The sequence below is a fragment of the Seriola aureovittata genome, chromosome 15 (genome assembly GCF_021018895.1).
Source record: "Seriola aureovittata isolate HTS-2021-v1 ecotype China chromosome 15, ASM2101889v1, whole genome shotgun sequence".
NCBI classification, from domain to species: domain Eukaryota; kingdom Metazoa; phylum Chordata; class Actinopteri; order Carangiformes; family Carangidae; genus Seriola; species Seriola aureovittata.
This window is the reverse complement of record NC_079378.1, coordinates 8,327,748-8,346,948: the sequence shown is the minus strand read 5'-3', so window position 1 is coordinate 8,346,948 and position 19,201 is coordinate 8,327,748. Positions and strand designations below refer to the sequence as shown.

The following is a 19,201-nucleotide window of genomic DNA, read 5'->3' as shown; positions in this document are numbered from 1 at the left end:
GAGCTCCGTTATCTTTCGAGGTCTCAGCAGACTTCAAGCCAAAACCATGACCTCACTGCACTGTGGGAAATGTCCGTGTTTTCTGCCTCCATCGCAGTTTAATTCAATCATGTTTTTCTGTCAGTGTAATCACAGGGATTCATGAGGAGGTGGCTGGGATTCCCAGTGGCTCTTAAAGAAATGCTCCACTGAAAACTGTTTTTTGTGTCAAATACTTAGCCCCTGTAAACTTGAAAGGTGGCTCTAAAAAGTGTGTATGTTGCTCTTTCATGGAGGATGAAGCTGTTACAACCGATTCAAACGGTGAGCCAGATTCACAAAAAAACAAACATATTAATTTCTTCAACTAATTTCTGCAGCAAAATCCACGTCTCCACTTTTGACAAACACTGTATGATCAGCGCAGTGACGGTTTTTAATTGGAGAGCTGCTGCTTCCTCCATGGTGTCCTGTCACAGACGTCATGCACCATGATATGTGTGTGGTAGACTCATGAACAGAGATGTTAATCACCTCCTATGATTCCTTTAAGCCTTTAGTCTTTTACCTCATTGAGCATTCTGCATCCACTTCTTCAGAGGGTAGCCACAGATCCAAATCATCTCCATTTATAGACAGATTGTCTAACTGTAAACTGACGGATAGCTAAACTCTTTGAGATGACTCTGTAACACTTTCAGCTTTATGCAAATCAATGACTCTTGATCGTCTTCTGAGATCAGAGAATTCCGTACGGACAAGAACAATACAATAATTTGTGTGCTATTAGTCGGAATAGATTGTGTTTGTTCAGCATTGAAACGTAGATAAAGATCTGACCATATTTGGAGACAATTTTATACATAAATGTTGGTAATTCAAAAGGGTTCACTCACATTGTTTGTATTCTGCAAAGACGGCGTTCATAAACCCAATCGGATTGTTTGACCATGAGTTATAAATTGTAAATGTGAACCACATTGCCGTGTCTCGTGTGTTTCTGCCACAGGTAGTAACGAGGATATCACCTACGTCAAAGCGCAGAGTCCCATCGTGCAGCCTGGAGAGGGCCCGTTGTTTGATGCTCCATTTAGAGGGAGTATTCACTTACAACACAGTCTGTACAAGGTCAGGGGGCTGGCAGTGGAGACAGGAAGAGATGATGTCACCACCCGGGGAATATCTTTGAATCCCTCCCTTGGATGTCTAATTTACAGCACATTAGCCAAAGTAATACCATATTGTTACCTATGACCTACTTTAATGTTTTATGTGTGTTTGTGGTAGAACATGTGGCACTGAACATGACTCTGGTGCCGCTACATGCAGGGTGACTTAACTCAGCTGCCTCAGTGTCACACCTTTTGCGATTTCTTAGCGTTTACCCACATACTGAATATGAAACATGCTGCAGTACAGTAAGTGCACATTTCACTCTTTTCACATTGTTAGCCAAATACATATTTATCACTGCAGGTGAAGTTGACTCAGATATTTTAGACCATGCAGAGACAGTTCAGGCAAGAGTGGCAAACATAAGGCCTGAGGCAGCAAAACTGATAGTACTGTACTAATGAAAAATCCATGTTTTTTCCTTTCTTTCATAAAAGACAGTAGAGAGGTGATAGAAAATGAGGGGAGATTAAAGAGCGGTGACACTGAAAATATCAAATTTGGTATTCTGACACAGGCTGAACAGGGGCATGACCACAAAGAAATGCTGTTTTGGCTTCGATTTTCAAAACGTCTGAGCCGCCTCATACCAGTGGTGGGATGTAATCTAAGTACATTTACTCAAGTACAATATACGCTCTATCGGTGCCTCTCCCAACATCACAGAGTCTACAATAGTGAGATAGACAAGAGACGGCGAGCGTGGATCATTTCTCAGCATGTAATCCAGAAGAGCTTGTTATTATTTTGGCTAATACTGAATGATTTATGCTCCTCTACCTGAGGAGCCAGAGCTCAGTGTTGATGTAATAGCTTCACGTCTGTCAGGGCACAGATGGCTGGTGTGTTCACACCAGAATAAACAAAGCGCAGTGACATATTCCCCCACATATTCACTTCATGCATGCATAATATGGAATAAACAGTCGCTTTCAATTATTATCATCAGCCATGACAACAAATGCTCTTAGAGGCAGGAGAGTGAGAACATACTACAACTGCACTTTGTAATGCTCTGTATGATGAAGTGGGGTGTGTAGCCCAAGGAAAAGACAGGATGTCACTTGTGACAATGTCGTACTGTTGAGGAGTCGTCATATATGTGGACCAAGAGATCATCAAACCTCTATATGGTATAGATCCATAAATACAAGAGCATGACTCCATAGGCAGCACTTTGATGGGACATGTATTAGAGGACTTAATGATTGCCTGAACTGGAGGTGGGGAGGAAACAGTGAGGACAGGTTGTGCACATGTGTCCTGAAGAAAATGTCAGTATCCTGGTGTAGTGTGTGAACCTTGTTTAGCCTGACATTAATGCAGCAGAACCAGATACATTTTTTTTATTCCATGCATTCTTCTTCCCTTTGAAAACCTGGCACCTACATTACCCACAATGCAACTCAGCCAACAATAGTCTTGTCAGACATTCAGCTGTGTTATGCCAATAGCGGCTAATGCTGTCTCAAGCTGCTAGCCTCAGGCAGAGATGAGGAGCGGGCTGCGGAGGTCTGATAAACTCCCTCCTGTTTAACTCCACAGCCACAGATTTGATTTATTTTCATATATTAATTTAACTTGTAGTCTTCATCTCCAACTGACGCTGGTTCAAGTGTCAGACTTTCTGAATACACATAAGACTAAAAAGACAATACAACTTATTTACACGTATGCAGTAGTATTCCCCAAGACCACTAAACAGACTTTAATGTGTGAAATCTGTGGAGTTCCTGTTTAATATTCCTACAGGAGATTAAAAATGATAAGACTAAAGATAATATTATTTAACAGCAGGACCAGTTGCACTTGATGAGCAAATGTCTTAAAATACTAACCATATTTATAAGAAATGCACACAAATGCTTCATCTTTTAAGGAGGCCGAACACATACAGAGTGAGTCAGTCAGTCCTTGAAATAGTTTACAAAACACAGATCAAGAGTGCGCTAACATTTCTCTTGACAGCATGGTTTGGTCATGAATCCAGGCGTATGAGTAAGCTCATTACAATAGTCACAATGGCCAGAGAAATTATAGGGAAATCCCAGACGACACCGAGATGTTAGAGTAAAGTGATGAAGTCATAAGCATCCTGACAGATGGTTCTCATCCTTTGCTCCCTCAGTTTGATTCTGAACTCTTGAAGGTGGTCCAGAGTGTCTTTGGCAACCAATAATATTTATTAAAAGTCTATTAATTCCACTGCAATCAATAATTTAAACTGTAAAAAGATAAAGCTTCAAATACCACTCCACAGTATTTTGGTTCCAATATTGCACCTAAATACTTGATATTTACATGTAGTCATGTGCCTACGTGTGATACATGTTTCCATTAACTGCCAGCAGTGCCTAAGTGTCTGTTGAAGCCTGAAGCGTGTACAGGTTTATCAGAGCTTACTGGGACATGCTTAATAGTATAATGTCATCCTGTGGCTCCGCTCAGTTGAGCTCAGATCTTTGTCTTCGCGTCTTTACATGATTGTCAGACCTACACCAAGTTTAAGGGTTTATTACCAACAGCTGGACTGGTGTGGTGCCGCAGACCTTGGTGGATAGTGGTTTAGGCTAACAGTAGCTGTGTATACTACTTCACAGCTGTATTTGGAGAGGTTTGAATCAAGTGTGAGTTCGGTATATTGTGTGCTGGAGTTTTACAGTTGCAGGACACTTGTCTACTGGTGGTGTGTGAAAGCGCACTTCACTTTGAGAGAAGTAACTCATGCAGTAGGTCACGTAACTGAAAACAGCCATTATTCTGTGTACTGTAAAAAGCCCCAAAGGAACAGAACATACAATCAAACCACAAAACAGTTATTCAAGCATGGCTGTTTCTTTAGATGTGTGGCTTTGTGAACTCTGCTCAGACAAGTGCTCTGCCACGTGCCGGCGCTCGTCTCAAAGACAAATCATCAATAACCGAGATTAAAGCAACACTTAAACTGTAAGAGGAGAACAAAAGATGAGAGAAGGTGCACAGATAGTCAGAGACAGACAGGGCCTCCAGGATAATCATCTCTGTCTAATCATCACCAGCTCTGTTTAAATTCTGGCTGCAGCCCAAAAGGGGAACACTTTCATTAATCCTACAGTCAATCCACCGTGGAAACAAACACATTAGCCTGCCAGTCTATGACTCACTGGCCTTACACATGGACCACAAACGTTAGCGCTAGCCAAGCGTTTTCCTCTTCGCCATGCCTCGCCCTTCCTCGGTTCTTGCTGCCACCACTCTGCTATCTCGCTTTCAACTTTTAACCCTCAGTGCTGGAAGCTGAATGAGGAAGACACTGACTGACCTTTTCACAGACTGAACAAGAGGTTGGAATGAATAGATTTATCAGCCAAATAAAAAAGAAGATAAGAATGGACAGAAAAGTCCAGGTCCAGACTGTATCATATCTATTCAACATGTTTTTGTGTATATTCTTCAGGATGATGATTCCTTAGTCCAGGTGGTTGCTCAAATCTCAAACATATTCTGTGATAATTCAATTACTTTGATAATTGAGTCCTAAAGGACTCAACCCACTTGCTGTTGGCAAGATGTGCAGATGTGTGAGGTAGGCGTAGGCTTCTCTCCCAACCTTGCTTTTTTCATTCTTTGCACAACTACTCTTGTCACTTCTCGTGTGTACAAAACAAGTATGACTCAGATGTTGAGACTATGAAGATGTGCAAAAGCAAAATTCTTGGAGAGGTCAAAGAGGAAGGTGTCCCATATCCACTTTCCAACATCAATTTGTGGGATATTGTGGCCTTTTTAAAAAAAAAAAAAAAAAAAAACTCTTTTTAAAACAACAAAATATTCTCTCATAACCAATTCTTCCCAGTATCGACTTTTCCCAGCTTTAAAATGACCCCATGCACAGGTCCTAAAGGCGGATTTTAATTCAGCAATAGGCTTGTTCAAAGTCATACACAAACACTCTGGCTAAATAGTCTAATCTATTGAAAAATGTCATATCTGGGGGCTAATAACTTAAACAAGAGGATGTAGGCCAACACTAGTGCAGCGTGTTAATCTGAAAATATAAAACTTGCCGATTAAGAGGTCAGCATGTTATCATAGAAAACATACATATGTAATCACAGCCCATTTGCTATCAGGCCTCTGTCTTATGTCACGACAGCCTCGGTTTCACAAGATTCAGAGCTGATAACTGACCATGTCAGCCCTCTCATATATGAAAACACTGGCTGCATTTGTAATTAGGTATGAATGCCATTATCTTTGGGTAAATATTGTAATATGGCCATTGATACCATGTGAGCTGCTCTTGTAGGCTTACCCACAGATTTGATAAGAGGTTGACCTTATAGTGGAGCTGTTCCTGTGCTCATTGACATCACAAGAGTGCAATAAAACAGCCTTTATATTGTGTAGTCCCATAAGTATATGTTATATGATGATGGCTGTGGTGGGAGCCAGCGAATGCATCATCTCTGCTCTGATGATCAGTGTAGCATTACAGTATTTGTAGGCAGAGAACACATTTAAGAGGGAACAGTATGAAAACAGTTGGTACTATGTGAATTGTCTCAGTGTTCTTGTATGGAGACTAAAGTTGTCTAATGCTGTAATTCTGGCAGAGGTATACCAATGCTGCACTGCCTTAAATGGGAAACAGAGACCCAGATCTGTGCTTTACTACAACATGGCTCTGATTAAGGCCAGATCGGTCTGCCTGTGGTTGGTTCTGAGCCACAGCCAATTCCTGCTCAGGGACGCAGTGAATGCATCTGTGTAAATCTCTCCCACTTATAGATGCTTTAGTGGAGATCCAGAAGAGCTGTTGTCATTGCCAAATGGCTGGATAGGGTATTGTTAATTTTGCAGTCCTTTTGCAGAAGTCTGGCAGAAAGAAATCAATATCAAAGTAAACACTAAATTAATGGAGCATTGATGATCTTTCACCATACAGATGTTGAAGGATGCAATTTATTTATTTATTTATTTTTTGGTTGTGTGTATTTGCAGCACATGTTGTCTAATTGATGATGCAGTGTGTTGAGCTATCTTGGCCCCCATAGACGGGTGCAACGCTAAAGAGCTGCTGGCATAGCTGTAGGATCTTATTCTTAATAACCTCAGAATGCTCTTACAGGTTGAAGGTTATACCTCTCTGAGTGTAATATGCATCACTCATAAATTGTTGGGTAGTAATGAAGTGACCAATGTCAGCAGGATCACTGAAATACATTCCTCTGTGAAGTTGCAGCCCAAGTTGTGTAAAATGATGATGGCTGATTGGATGGTACGTCCAACAGAGACACAAATTCTGCCTGTGTTAGTTAGCCTACTCTCTGAAGTATTAATCAATACTGGGATCTTCTACATCGTATATTGCCAGATCAAATCAGATGCTGCATCTTAAGAAAACCTTTGTTATGTCGAGAGAAAATTCAGTCATGATCGTGAAATAGCAGGAGTGAAAAAAAAAAGACTGGAGCCGAGGCCGCGCTCCTCTTCCTTACAACCAGATTACAACCAGATTATTACTGTCACTAACTTAATTTTCTTAATGTTTTTGCACCATCATAAATTTGGATGATGTTCAGTTGTTGATTGTCACCTCCTTTCTCCCTTAGGATGACAGGTTTTCACAGCCTTTTATGCCTCCCCTGCAGTCCTATTTACATCAGTTAAACTGAGCATCAACAGGTGGACTGAGGAGAACCATCTGCAGCTCAGTGTCGTATAACACAGGCTGCAATATAGTTATAATCCATCACACCTGTCCTGTCGCTGTAATAAATGCTCATATTGTTTGTCTTCATGCATACCTTTTGTTTTTGCCACCCATTTTAGGAACAGTAAAGTCTCTTCTCTTCTTCTGTTTCTCTGCTACCATCTCGTGGCCAAAATGAAAATTTCATTTTCTTAGTCCCTAAAACACGCTGGAAATAAACAGTTAGGCCAACAACATCAACACAATATAGCAGGGTTTAATAAGTAAGTATAGAAAAAATGCCACCCATGTGTCATGCAGAGTCCCCATGTGACAGATATTACAATTTGTCAGATAAAATTATCAGGAGGGCTTTACTTTCTTACCTTTCTATTTAGAAGCATATTCATATAGCACGTCTTCTACGTATTGTTCGCCTTTTCAGTTTTACTCGTATTTAAATATATTTATTAATTAAGTCACTGTTATTTGATATTGTATATGAAAAATTAGTGCCAGGCTGCATGGTGTGACTCTGTTATGAAATAGTTCAATACAATACAATATTTCCACAACACTGCAGAATTTCAATGTCCACAAATGTAGCTGTCACAGAACCTGTTTATTTTCATTAAGTACATTACTGTCCCAGATATTTGATTTGAAAAAAATTAAATAATACATCCACGACGAGTGATGGCGACGTGCTTATCAACGACGTACCTATGCATGACGAGTGATGTCGCAAAGTGCTTTTCTTTGCTGCCAAATTTTGTCCTTTGTAGAAGAAGTTTGAGACGTTTATCAATTAGCAATAGACTGTGAGAAAATGCAGAAGACCGCAGTACGGCGCTCTGGTGGTGCCTTTGCTGCATGTCACCCCCTGCCGTTCTTCTCTAATACTAATTGTAAATCGGCATTAGGCTACTTTTCTTTTTACCCTTGATACTTCTGTAATTTGGGGTTATACGCACGTACGTACGTACACATGTACTTATCAACAACTTACTTATCCCATGGATGTATTTTGGGAAAAACGCGCGCATCTTTAGTCCACATTCTGAACCTCGTTACTACCCGTAGCACGTCATCAAAACAAGCCGATTTAAGCAGCATGGAGAAGCTGCGTCGCTGAGGAATTTTTGACCTTTTAAAGAGTTTCCTATGTAATAGTGTTGGTGAGTCTCTTTTTCACTCCGTACCTTCAGTGTTCATCTGCGTTAATGTCAAATAAAGTAAATGTAGCGTGTAACTGCTGCTTTTGACTGAATGTGGTTGTGAAGTTAAAGCCGCAGTGAAGCTAAATGTAGCTGCTGTTTGCCTTATAATGTCATCCTCTTATTTATAACACGAAACGTACATAATGTAATGTAAATGGTCCTGCAAAGTATCAGTTTTATACTCATGTTACTATGATAGTGTAATAATCAACACAAACTGTCCGTTTTAAGTTAAAAATCGCAATAAATTCAACAGCTGCAGGGGTGGAAGGTAATGCAGTACATTTACTTAGAGTAACTTAACGTACAATTCTGTAGTATTGTGAGTTTTTCCATTTCATATTGTTTATACTCCTACTCCACCATGTTTCAGAGGGAAATAATGAGCTTTTAACTCTACCACATTTATCTGAGCAGGGAAAGTTACTAGTTACAAAATACTATAAAAAAACAAGGTGAAAACAGTAGTTTTTACGACCCCTTTTTTGCTTTGGAGCACAAAAGATTGAAATAAAGTCCAACACCTGAAAACAGATTTATCTATCAGAGCTTCTTTCCTCTCCCATTAATCAAAACAATGCAGGACATTTACTTGTAATTGGGTACTTTTATATTCTGGTATTGGTGTTTATACTTTATACTAAAGTATCTGCATACTTCTTCCACCATCGGAGAATGGTCAGATATTGTGTTATCATAATATTTGACATACAAAAGAGGCTGGGGACAAAATGTGAAATTTTCTTTTACTTTTATACCACAGGGTTGAATAGCACTTTCCAGAATGTCAGTCAAGCAGGCATCAGTCCATGCCAAATGGATCATCGGCAGAGTAATAGGGACCAAGATGTACAAAACTGCCAAAGTGAGAGTCACAAGACTGGTGCTGGACCCTTACCTGCTCAAGGTAAACCTCTAACTACATTAAAAGTATTGCGTATTAGTATAAGTATTACGAAAGGACATTACTGGTAGATGATTAGTTGATTGGAAACTACTCGATGAATTACATAAACTGATTCCAGTTGTAAGATTAATGAAAATGGTTTCCTCATTTATCAAGTAAAAATGTTGAAGACTTAGTTTATAGCTTCATAAATGTGAGCAGTTTCTTTTCTCTCTTCTGTTTCATATTATTGTAAATCAAACACATCCAAATGCTTGCTGTCAGATTATGTAAACAATTGTAAAGTCACTTTGTACTGCAGTAACTTGTGCATTTTCCTTTATTTGATGAATAATACTTACTTGCACTAACTCGCTATTAAACTCATGATAATCTATCTGAAAAATTACAAGTGGCCATTAATATATTAATTTGCCCACTTTTCTTCTCTTTCTTCTTTTGTTAGTGATTGCAATTCAACATAAAATTTTAATTAAATACTTGCAACCAAATGCTGCATGTGGTTAATGTCATTGTGTACAGCTGTGTTATTCATTTTCTGATCAATGATTGATTGCTGTATAAGTCTAATCATATCTTTTCTTTCCCATAGTACTACAACAAGAGGAAGACTTATTTTGCCCATGATGCTCTGCGGCAGTGCACTGTTGGAGATATCGTCCTACTCAAGGCTCTGCCTGAGGCCAGGTCCAAACATGTGAAGCATGAACTGGCTGAGATAGTGTATAAAGTAGGGCGGGTGGTCGACCCACTGACAGGGAAGAGTGTTGCAGGAACTGAGTTTGTGGAGCCGCTGACTGACCTTCCATTCAGCCTTGGAGAGGAGACGACGTTGACAGAAAAACTGCAGGAGCTCAACATCACTGCTGCCTCCAGTGGAGCCGACTCCTCGCCAGCACCAACTCCAGCTCCATGATAGAAAACTTTTCCATGCAGTAATGTTAGCTCAAACATGTTTCTGTTTCAGGTTTTCATGTAAATATAAGTTTATAAACCAGTAATCTTGTCGTTTAATATGGTGATGTAATAATGTGGATGGAGAGCCTGAATACATTTTCCTTTGCTGCCTTCACAGGTAGTTTGAACTCATGAAATATTTCTGAGGAATTTACAATAAAATGACAAACATGCATGCATGGTGCTCATTTCTATTCTCAGACTAAAGATCTGTTTTTGAAGGACAATCACAAAGTCATAATAAAACGTGAACACTTATTGTCTTCTGTACAGGGTACATAATGCAAAAGCATATTTAATCAGTATCAGTCATTGGTGCAGTCTTTACTTGGTATTTTATTATGGATATTTATTCAGTAAGTCTTCTGTAATTTACTAAGACTTTTTTTGTCATGCACAAATGTGCATGTGTGTATGAAAATATCATTTGTGTCAGTCTTTTTTTTTGAGGCTTGTGCAAGTTATATTCGGAACGAAATAAGTTATAATTTTTAGTCGAAGGAAAGTAGAAGTTATTACAGAGATTTGCTTTAGTTCAATGTATTGTTGAAAGCCTAAAAGCCGAAAGACATTCATCGCAACAGCAACAAGAGTGTTATCAACTCACTACGTTGATCAATAGCAGGTTGGAAATCAGAGTTATAGATGTTTATAATCACCTGCTGTAATTTTAACCACTCCGTGTCTATTATCATCAGACCACTGCGTATCAAATTAATCACACAATGTAAACGCAATGTTAATGTAAACAACTGATTCAGGTACATGGGGTTACGTTCTTGTAAGTAACGTCAGCTCCTACGGGACCTGCCCGGTGTGCGGCTGCAGCCCGACTCACAACCTCCAACTGACAGCAGCTTTCAGGGAAAAGATGGCGACCAGAGTCCTTCAAAGAGTGGGCAACGGCCTTAAACAGACGAAAAATGGGCTCCAGGCGCACGGACAGGTCACGGTTGTCGTCAGGTTAGACTTTTGCAAATGTAATTCGTCATTGCAGATGTAGAAATGTTACATAAAACGTGTTTACTGTCGCTGGAGTTGGCATCAATGACATGGTCCGGCATGCTAGGGGGCTAAGCTAACGCTAACCCGGGGACGTTGGCTACGTTAAGGTCTCCGTGCAACGTAGTTAGCTGGAGTTAGCTCCTAGCTCTAAAGTTGCTAACTTTACGCTAATGCTAATTATTACTCTCCCGAATTACAAAGTTGTGAAGCAACTTGCGTAGCACTCACCCTTGCATACTTTGTAATTTTGTTCGATCCGTTGTAAGTTTTAGTTTCCATGTGCAGAAATAATACAAAATCATAACTGAGTTTCTGTTAGTCCCAAACTGAATATAACTTCAAGGTCAAAATGCAACGAATCGCTGCACAGCAGTACTTGTTTTGATAAGTGAGTGACACAGTTTCTTGCTGCGGCAGGTTTGTGTCCTTAACTTACCCTATAGTGTAAAAATGCTCACAACTGAAATGCTGTGATGTTTCTAAAAACATGCTTAAATGTGACAGCATTGAACACAGTGTGTAAAGTAATAGTTGTGCTTGTGAGCTGGCAAACTGTCAAAGGACTGCTTCGTGATAAACATATGTAACCACTGCATGGAGTGCTTGTTGGCACTTTTAAATTAAGTTTATTACCTGAAAACTTAATTCTACTCATGTGGGGAGGCTGCAAATGCGTCTATGTAGACTGATTCTCTGGTCATGTGCAGTATGTACAGCTTATTGCTTGAGTTTCTTAGCAATGAATGAGTTGAATTGTCGAAAATATTTGCATAAAGTACGATTTTTCGTTGATGAACTAGTGTACAATCCCAACTTGCATATTTTCCACTGATCTCAGTCTTATTAAGAAGAACTTGTTTTACACATTTTATCAGAGTAAACATTTTATCATGAGTAAACTGAGGCCATTAACAATAAGGATATTTGAACGCTTTAAAAACTCAACAATATGTTGGTCAGTGTGGGTTTTTTTTTAACATAAGGATCCTTTTAATGTAGTTATTAAAGAATTGTATCGAACATGTCAACTGAACAAGCAAACCTCAAACATAAGTTTTGAATTTCTATACTGAATTTTCTTGTTACTCACAGATGCACCAAGTTGGATAAAACTGCAATGAGCTAATAGGCCTATCAGTTTACATATTGGCCTGTAGGATTGATTGGCATAGCTTTACACATGAAGAAATACTTTTAACATGAACAGAAGAGAAGAGAAAAGAATACAGGGAAAAAATTCCCACAGAGTAATTAATCATATGCTTTAGAAAATGTTGTCAGTTTGCTTTTGAATTTTTGTTTTGATCAACTGGCTGGTACAGTCAGAAAAACCACCACCTGATAGCCTGAGAGGCCTGACTGTAGTTAGTGAGCAGGCCAGAAATGGACTGGAGAGCCAAAGTGCTTTAATAGAATTACAGTAGTAGAGAACACACAGAATAATTGTATGCTGCATTTGCTGGCTACTCTTTTACTTCTTCATTGTCTAGCAGAGGAAATGCTGGTTGTATACAACTTTTGTGTTTTGTTCCACCACAGGAGCCTCTCAGGTTTCCGTGAAGACAGCTGGTTCAAATCTCTATTTGTTAGAAAGGTCGACCCAAGAAAAGATGCTCACTCTCATCTGCTCGCTAAGAAAGAAGACAACAATCTATACAAAATACAGTGTATGTATTGTTTACTACTTGGTAGTGCTGAACAAGATCACGCTGACAGTGTGTTTTTCAACGTTTTAAGGAGAGTGGATGTAAAAATGAAAAACATTTCTGCCTAATCTATCTTATGAATTCTTTTTGATGGTGTATTATCAACTTTGTATTGTTGTTTCTTTGCAGTTCACAATGTCAAGCCTGAATGCCTTGATGCTTACAATGAACTTTGGTAAGAAATCCCTGTTCCTTAACTGATTTCATTCAGTTGTCTGATCAAGGCACTGCTTTTGGAAACTGCACATGTTTTGCATTTTTACACATTTGTGTGTGTTGCGTGTTTATCCTCAGTGAGGGCGTCTTGCCTTCGATTCACGCTGACCCTGAATACCCTTGTGAGCTTGTGGGCACTTGGAACACATGGTACGGAGAGCAGGATCAGGCAGGTAAGAGCATGCATGTCTCAAGGTTACATTAGGGACACTCTTAAATACATGCAAGTTATAAATCTACTTGTTAACTGACTGATAGCCCCCACAATCAGGTAGTTTAAATGAAACATAAACTTCCTTTTCAAAAGTTAAAACATTAATTAAAAAACTCACAAGATATGACTGCTAATAGGACCAGGTAATTAATCAATCAACAGAAAATTAATTGACAACAGTAATTGATTATGCAGGGGCAAAAATGCTGAACATTTCCTCTCAAATGTGAGAATTTGTGTGTAAAGGTGTTTGACTGCAGTTTAGAGACTGACATTTTATAAACTACAATATTAATTGATTAGTTGAAAAAATAATGGACAGAGTAAGGCTTTAAAGGTAGACTGCATTGAACCACTTACACAAATAAATCAGAAATCAATCACTTTGAAAATGTATCTCATTCTCTCATGGAACCTCCCATGTTACTAGACAGATACTAAATTGTTTGCTCGGAAACAAAGTGAGGTTTAGAGGTAGGTTTTTTTATGAACTGTAACATTTTCTCTGACATTTCCTATGAATATTGCAGTTGCTCTCCTTCTCAGTGACACAAACCTGCACTTTGTCAGCTTTTATATTGCAGTTAATTTTAGCTGTGACTGTACTGCCCTTTTCCTGGCTGCTGTCCATTTTGTTTGTATGGTGACATTTGTCCTTCCTCAGCTGTAATCTGCCTCTAATGTTACTGCGCAGTAATATTGGCACCCACAGTGAAGATAATCCAAAAGACTGTGTTTACATGGTGTTCTTTATCAGAGATAGCTGTCACTTTTGACATGTTTATTCCTGTAAAATGTATGTAAAAACAGTTTTTATAACTGATTTCTTCAGTTCAACTTGATCACTGGAGTCATTTTGTTATTATTACCCTGCATTGTGGCAGCTTTTTGGTTCTGATCAGGTTTAACTGATCTCGTATAGTAGCAGAGTAGATGTTTATTACATAATGGGAAGAGATTTTTCATTGTCTCATTTTCATTTTAGTAAATTACTAAATGTGATTTGGTTTGAGTGATTTTTAGTCTCACATTTTGCAAGATTTAATACCAGTGGTAAGATAATTTGATTTCCTCATGGAAACTGAACAGAGATTCATGGTTGACTCACTGGATCTCATCATACCTCCACATCACAGGTGGTCTAAAGAGATAAATAATTGAACTATAGTTGTTGACTTAAAAGAAAATCTTGTCCAAAGAAGTACAGACACACCGGTATATATTTTAGAGCTGCATTATTTTTGGCTCTTCTGCTCCTTCTATTCTAGTTCACCTGTGGAGATATCGGGGAGGATACCCGGCTCTCACCGAAGTCATGAACAAACTCAGGCAGAATAAGGTAACGGGTGCTTGGATTAGTTCAGTTAACTGGCAGCTGGTGACCTGTAGGCCAAACTTTCTGGCATTGCACCCCTTCAAATTAGATCCTAAGAGCATTTTCCAGTTTCTGCCTCCCTGTTTTCTTTATCTGCGATGTTTCCAGCTATTTGGTGTAATTATGTTCAAAACTTATTTACAGAAAAGCAGTTATATACTTTAAATAAGTAAGTTAAGTGCAGTTAATGGACCCAATCTCACCTTATCCATATTGTATTATTGTGTTTTTTTATTGTTTTTTAAGTCAGGTGGTCTGAACATTCACCAAAAATAAACTTTAATAGATTTTAAGAACATAATATTGTTCAGAATGAAAATGAGTACAACAATTGTAAATCACAAATACATGTACTTGCGCACATATATGTTATTCATTAAAGTGGGCACCAACTATTTAATATGAAGCTGTTGTTAATTGCAAACATGCAAATTAGTGAGCTAAATTACTTTGTAAAATATTCTGAACATTACAGTTTCAATTTGTACATCCCCACATAGATTTTAGACAGTTAATGCACAGTGACCCGGGTCATTCAAGATCTCATGGAAGAATTTATTCATGTATTCCAACAAAACTGAGCACGTTAGATGATACAAGAGGTGAGTTTAGTGCGTCGGATGCTAACTTTATTGTCTTCATCTATCCTGCTATCTGACCAGAGTTGCTGGGCTGAGCTGGATTAACTGAGTGACGTGTTACTGTTGTTTGTTGTTGCTGTAGGAGTTTATGGACTACAGGAGAGAGAGGGGGAAGATGCTGCTGTCTCGTAGGAACCAGTTGCTGCTGGAGTTCAGTTTCTGGAACGAACCTGTCCCTCGTTCAGGACCCAACATCTACGAGCTCCGATCATACCAACTCAGGGTAACTCTGACGATTACATAACACATTAACCAGCTTACTCCCATCATACAAAAATATACGTTCTTCTCTGTTGCTATCCCCGAACAGTCCAACAACTTACTTTCCACATCTCTCCCCTCTTCAATTTTTTTTTTTTCAGCCAGGGACGATGATCGAGTGGGGAAATTACTGGTAAGACATAATTTTCAAAATCTTTGTCCTTTTTCTGCATGTTATTTTTGCATATGTACTATCAGAAAGTCAACAAATTGGATTCATATTGAAAGTTAATCTGAGAAACACATAAGAGTTCTCTCCATTTAAGAGCCATTTAAAAATTTCCTCACTACTTTTTTATTGGTTTTACAGATTGTAGCAGATGAATATGAGTTGACGGTACTTTCTGACTATAAAACTGACGCATGACTCCTAATGCATGACTAGATATATCACACATAATTTATAAATCTCAAGCATAATTTACCTGTTTAAGCTGGATTTAATATGTGAGCATATCTAATTAAATTCCTAATGACCATGAAATTTGCCTTATTTGCCTTGAAAACAATTCTGAGGTTGTAACATCAAAATTTGATGTTTTGATTGTAAAGAAATTATAGGGATATTGGTGTCACCATCATTTGAACTTTAAAACCTGCAAATTCATACTGGTGATATAATCAGTGCAACTCCTCAATAACAAGCTTTTGGTTTTTTTGTTTTCTCTCATGTAACACAACTCTTTTGTTCTCTCCAGGGCGCGTGCTATTGAGATTCGCCAGCAGAACCAAGAGGCAGTGGGAGGCTTTTTCTCTCAGATCGGAAGCCTGTACACGGTTCATCACTTATGGGGTGAGCAGTGTTTCCTGGGTTTAATGAACTGTGCAGCATCATGATATTTTTAGAGAAAAATACACACCAAAGTTCTATTCTGCAATATTATGGCATTGTTGTATTGCAAATAATTAAGCAAATGTGTTTATAAATTCCTTACCAGTTTAGTAAGTGCATCTTTGATGTTCTTTATATTTTTTCCACCTAGTTTCAGTGTGACTATTCAGGAACTGTATTACATACTTTTTAGGTCATGGAACTAACCTATATAATTTAAAAAGTTTAAGAATTCAGCCAATTTATAAGAGTGAAAACTGTAGGTATGATATGTTGATTTAAGTAAAAATAATTGAAACCTAACAACATTTTTCTTTTAGCTTACAAAGACCTTCAGTCCAGAGAAGACACCCGAAATGCAGCCTGGCAGCGTGATGGCTGGGATGAAGTTGTTTATTACACAGGTAACTTACCTCTCCTGTGTTTACTGTCTGATAACACTGGACAATATCATACATCAACTTTGAGTGGAATTATATCGTGACGATGATGTGATCTAAACATGTTATCATTTTACAAAATTCTGTTGTCCAAATGAACGATTCTGAGCAAATTTTAATTTAAAAGTAAATATATATGTTATTGAGGATTTTATGTTGCACATGCGAAGACTTGGATCATATTGTTATGCATTACATTGATTGAAAATCAAATCACAACTCTAACGGTAAGATTGAATTAATAAAAGTTAATCAATCATCATTCTCACTGACTACTTAAACGTCCGGTCTTCGCATTCGGGTTGTATTTGTCTTCTCGACATAGTACTCTGAATGATTTCAATATTTAAAAAAAAAACAAACACTCCAACAAATTCATGAAAGCATGACATACAAACCTGTTGCTAAATGTGTTGTTTCTTCTTCATCCCACAGTCCCTCTTATTCAGCACATGGAATCCAGAATAATGATTCCCATGAAGAGTTCGCCCACGAAGTAACCACAGACACCGGGAGAACCTCTCAACAGCCGCTGCACCTATCACACTGATCTGTAGAGAGCGTAACCACCCATCAGAGTGTGCACTGCCAGGGATGTTGGCATAACATCAACACGTTTTAGTTTTTGTTTCCTTTTTTTCGTTTCTTTACTCCCCTTTTCTGTGTGGGCCTAGAATGACTTATTTCAGATCATGAGGTTAAATTGATTATCACCAAAACTGTATCTGTTACAGCAGTTACTGTGTTACTGATCCGTCAATGCACTGTGTGTAGGCAAAATATAATTTGAAACACTCCTCCTCTTCACTGTCTCATTTAAAGGGTCAGTTTTGAAAAGGTTTATTTTTTTATGATCTAAAAAATACTTTCATTAGTGTTTGAGTGCTGAGATACCAGGAAGAGAGATGAATCAAACATTAAGCAGTTCTAGTGCTGGTCACCGGCTGAACATTTTTCAAGGTCTTTCATAAAAATGTGTTTCACAAGAAACCTTTACATGACTTGAAAGCCCTGTTGCACTACAAATCGAGCAAAAGTAACTGCCTCTGGTATCTCACAACAAAAACACTACGCCCATATATCCATAAATTGGATAAGCTTTTTTTTTTTTTTATAATGTTACAGGTGATGGTCATTTTTACAGAGAGGAGTGTTCTGTTTACAAATCAGTGTTCTATAATTGACAGTGAGGCTGATTGTCGGAGATAGTGGCCTGTGTTGTAGGGCCTCGGTCAGACTCTAGCTTTATATTCTGTAAAAGTTCACCAAGTATCCACTCCTCCACTAAATACCACTTTATGTTTACATGGCTCTGATCCAGCCATCTTATTATTGTGTGCAGCAGTAATTAGTTTCAAAATCAGCTGGATGGATCAAAGGATTCCTAATGACACTGTTGTGAAGATGCACTAAAGCTGAAGTTCACAAACACACCACAAAGTGTCAGACTGGTCAGAGCAGGAGGCTTGAGTTTGGTTTGGAGAGCTGTCCAGATGTGGGGGTGAAGTTGTGCTGAGTCAGGAGCCTTTTCCCCCATTTGTGTCTCCTCTATTAAACTGACCACATCTCCAGATTCTTTTCTCACTTGAATTTTCACCACACTTCTTGCTCTGTCAGCTGTTTAGAGGGGGACATGGTGATTGAAATGATTAGAAAATGTTTTTGATTTCAGCAGAACTAATCAGTATCTTCAGGACAAATGTCTACACTGGCTGGTTTGGCCGATCCTGAAATCAAGCAATGAATTAATAATGCCAAGCAGGTGATTGTGTGCTGAGATTAATGTTTATTTTTAATGGTCAGATCGTAGATATACATTGTGGGCTTATTGACCAAGCCAGAGATATGGTCAATGCTGTATCTGTAAATGAAGTGGGGTATTCTATACTATCTTATGACGATAAACAAGTGGACAGGAGAGGAGTAGTATCTCAGTGTGGTAAATGTGAAATGCAGTGCTTTAATAAGATTAGTTGTACATATTGAATTAAACTTCTGATGAGAATGTAAGAAAGAGGCGTAGAGTCTTTTTATTCATTGTATATTGTGACTTAAGCTTTCAGCCTTTCAGAAATAATAAATTGATTAGCATTTAATTAATTGGTAACACTTTTGACAGTGGATTAATTGTTTTTAGTCATTTTAAGCAAAAATGCTGAAAAGCCCTTGGTACCAGCTTCTAAAATTACTTGTGTCCAACTTTTCTATGTTTGCAAACTAAACATGTATTGTTGACAGTTGGTTAGACTGAAAAAAGTTGTTTGATTTTATTTTAACGTGACACAAGCTTTCCCTGATTGTTAATCCAGTTTTGGAATCAACAAGGAGAATCATCATACACACTGAACATATCAAGAAGCCAAACTCCAGGAGAGCTGCCATTAGTCTTAATGATGCCAAAGATTTTCTGAGTTAAAAAAAACTAACTGTTAAAAACAGACTGTACATCCGAGGTGCAGTATTTCCATATCAGAGAGATGGCGTAACCTGGCCAATCAGCGCGTCTGGGGTGTGACTGATGCTGCCTTCACAATATGTCGGAAATCTGAAATAAAAAATCTGAACCTAGTTCTTTCCCCCGAATTGATTATAAATATACTT

At 38.4% G+C, this 19,201-nt stretch overlaps 2 protein-coding genes across 2 annotated transcripts; both read left to right on the top strand.

Annotated features, from left to right (window-relative positions):
• The first annotated feature begins 7,848 nt into the window (after positions 1-7,848).
• mrps17 (mitochondrial ribosomal protein S17) lies at positions 7,849-10,083 on the top strand. The gene is made up of 3 exons (XM_056396559.1): positions 7,849-8,004; positions 8,810-8,953; positions 9,546-10,083. Exons 2-3 carry the CDS (start codon positions 8,831-8,833, stop codon positions 9,867-9,869), a joined length of 447 nt encoding a protein of 148 aa, XP_056252534.1. The 5' UTR covers positions 7,849-8,004; positions 8,810-8,830; the 3' UTR covers positions 9,870-10,083.
• Positions 10,084-10,717: 634 nt separating this feature from the next.
• Positions 10,718-18,716, top strand: LOC130182871 (protein NipSnap homolog 2-like). Its single transcript, XM_056398054.1, has 10 exons — positions 10,718-10,873; positions 12,455-12,582; positions 12,751-12,796; positions 12,916-13,010; positions 14,320-14,390; positions 15,150-15,290; positions 15,430-15,461; positions 16,027-16,121; positions 16,481-16,564; positions 17,036-18,716. Exons 1-10 carry the CDS (start codon positions 10,782-10,784, stop codon positions 17,098-17,100), a joined length of 849 nt encoding a protein of 282 aa, XP_056254029.1. The 5' UTR covers positions 10,718-10,781; the 3' UTR covers positions 17,101-18,716.
• Positions 18,717-19,201: the final 485 nt, after the last annotated feature.